General features: G+C 39.7%; 1 protein-coding gene across 2 annotated transcripts in view; it reads left to right on the top strand.

Annotated features, from left to right (window-relative positions):
- si:ch73-366l1.5 (FILIA-N KH-like domain-containing protein) overlaps nt 1-1,961 on the top strand; it is a 16,636-nt gene that overhangs the window by 5,688 nt on the left and 8,987 nt on the right. Inside the window, exons 2-3 of one of the 2 annotated variants that reach the window (XM_037689167.1) lie at nt 273-864; nt 1,879-1,915. In XM_037689167.1, coding sequence (XP_037545095.1) covers nt 273-864; nt 1,879-1,915 — 629 coding nt within the window. The remainder of the gene's footprint in view (nt 1-272; nt 865-1,878; nt 1,916-1,961) is intronic. The other variant, XM_037689168.1, reaches the window with a different exon arrangement.

Below are 1,961 nucleotides of genomic sequence, written 5' to 3' on the forward strand. Positions count from 1 at the left end.
ATGTTGCTCCTACATGTTGCTCCTACATGTTGCTCCTACATGTTGCTGCTCCTTGTTCAATCAGAACTTTTACGTTTCTCTATGTTTAAAACATTTAACTTTTTTTATTTCACAGCTTTAGAACTGGACTTCTTGTAACCAGCTGCAGTTCTGAAGTCCCTCCTGGTTCTGTTTCAGAGTCACAGCAGAACCTCTTCAGTCACATCGATCCAATAAAACAAACTGTGGTTGCCATCACAATGGTTCTGATTCTGACCCGTTTGTCTTTCCAGACCGTCCCAGAACTGGAGCCAGACCCGGTGACAGTAACTGAAACTGTTCCACAGCAGGTAGCTGTTCCAGAAACAGCTGGAGAAGCAGAACCTGCAACAGAAGCAGCTAAAGAACCAGAACCTGTTTCAGAACCAGCTAAAGAACCAGAACCTGTAACAGAACCAGCTAAAGAACCAGAACCTGTAACAGAACCGGCTAAAGAACCAGAACCTGTTTCAGAACCAGCTAAAGAACGAGGACCTGTAGCAGAACCAGATAAAGAACCAAAACATGTAACAGAACCAGATAAAGAACCAGAACCTGTTTCAGAATCGGTATCAGCTCAGGAACTTGTCCCTGAAACATTAACAGCATTAGAATCTGCACCTGAACCAGCTCCAGAACCAGTTCCAGAAACTGAACCTATCCAAGAACCAGCTGGTCTAGAGTCAGTTGTCAGGTCAGAACCAGAACCCGAAGAGGTCCAACAGCCGAGGAAAGAACCAGAAAAAGTTGAGAAGGTTGAGGACTCTGCACCTGAGCCGGTCCCTGAATCTCCAAGACCGGCTGAAGAAAAGTCCAAAGACCCAGAACCAGAGATGGTCCTGAAAGGTACACAGCAAATCCAGCTCAAATTAACACCGTCAGATTTGATTTCAACACTTTTAAAGTGTCTATATGGGTTCACACCAGAGAGTGTTAATTTAACTCTTTTTGGAGAGTTGGTACCTTAACTCTAATTAAGTGTCCAAAATCAAATCTGCTGGAGTTAATAATTTAACACTTACTAACACTAACTAGGTGTTAGAGTTAAAATATTAACTCTCCCAGAGTATTTTTTAACTACATAAGAGTTATTTGTAATTAACTCTAAAAAGGTGTAATTTTTATTGTTTTGAACTTATAGAAATTTCTTGGGAAATTAACATTTAATAAAGAGGCAAGTGTTTTCTGAAATGCATTTATTTCAAAATGTGCACCACAAGTGGAATACATATTTCTAAAACATGTAACAATGTGGAACAATGTACATGCTCTCACTTTCATTAGAATATTTTTCATTGCATTTTTCAGCTATCTGCAAACAATACATTTTGGCGAGATAAATGCTATCACTGAACAATGTGGCTAATGCTTATCACTCAGCTATGTCCCGACTCTAAATATTAATAATTAAAACCATCTGAGACAAAATTACCGGTACTTACTAAGTGTGGCAAACAAATCAGACATGGAAATGTTCTGAAAGGGCTTAGCTTCAGTCAGAACCTGTGGTTCTGGGAGCGGAGTCAGTGAATTTACTCTTGTAGTGTCATAGCTGCTGTATGAGTTCAGAGTTAAGAATTCAAGAGTTACTGTTTCCATTTTAACACCTCCAGATTTAAACACTCAGTTTTAACACTCGATTTTAACTACTAATATTTTACACCCCAGGGTTACAAAATAGAATTTGACTCTACTAGAGTAAAAGTAACTCTGCTTTTGCACAAAGTCTACTAACACCAAAACATGTAACACTTCTGAATTTGCTGTGTTGGTGTCAAACTGGACCCTCAGAACCAGGTCCTCAGAGTTTTCTCTAGCATCGTTGAGAACGTTCTCCTCACATCTCCGGTTCTGTTCCAGACGAGGCTGCAGCTGAAGAGGAGAACCAGAGCAGAACATGTAAAGTTTGTACTTATGTACAAAAAGTAGGTCAAGTCTTATAA

Source organism: Nematolebias whitei, chromosome 15, assembly GCF_014905685.2.
Source record: "Nematolebias whitei isolate Nwh7 chromosome 15, NemWhi1, whole genome shotgun sequence".
NCBI classification, from domain to species: Eukaryota; Metazoa; Chordata; class Actinopteri; order Cyprinodontiformes; family Rivulidae; genus Nematolebias; species Nematolebias whitei.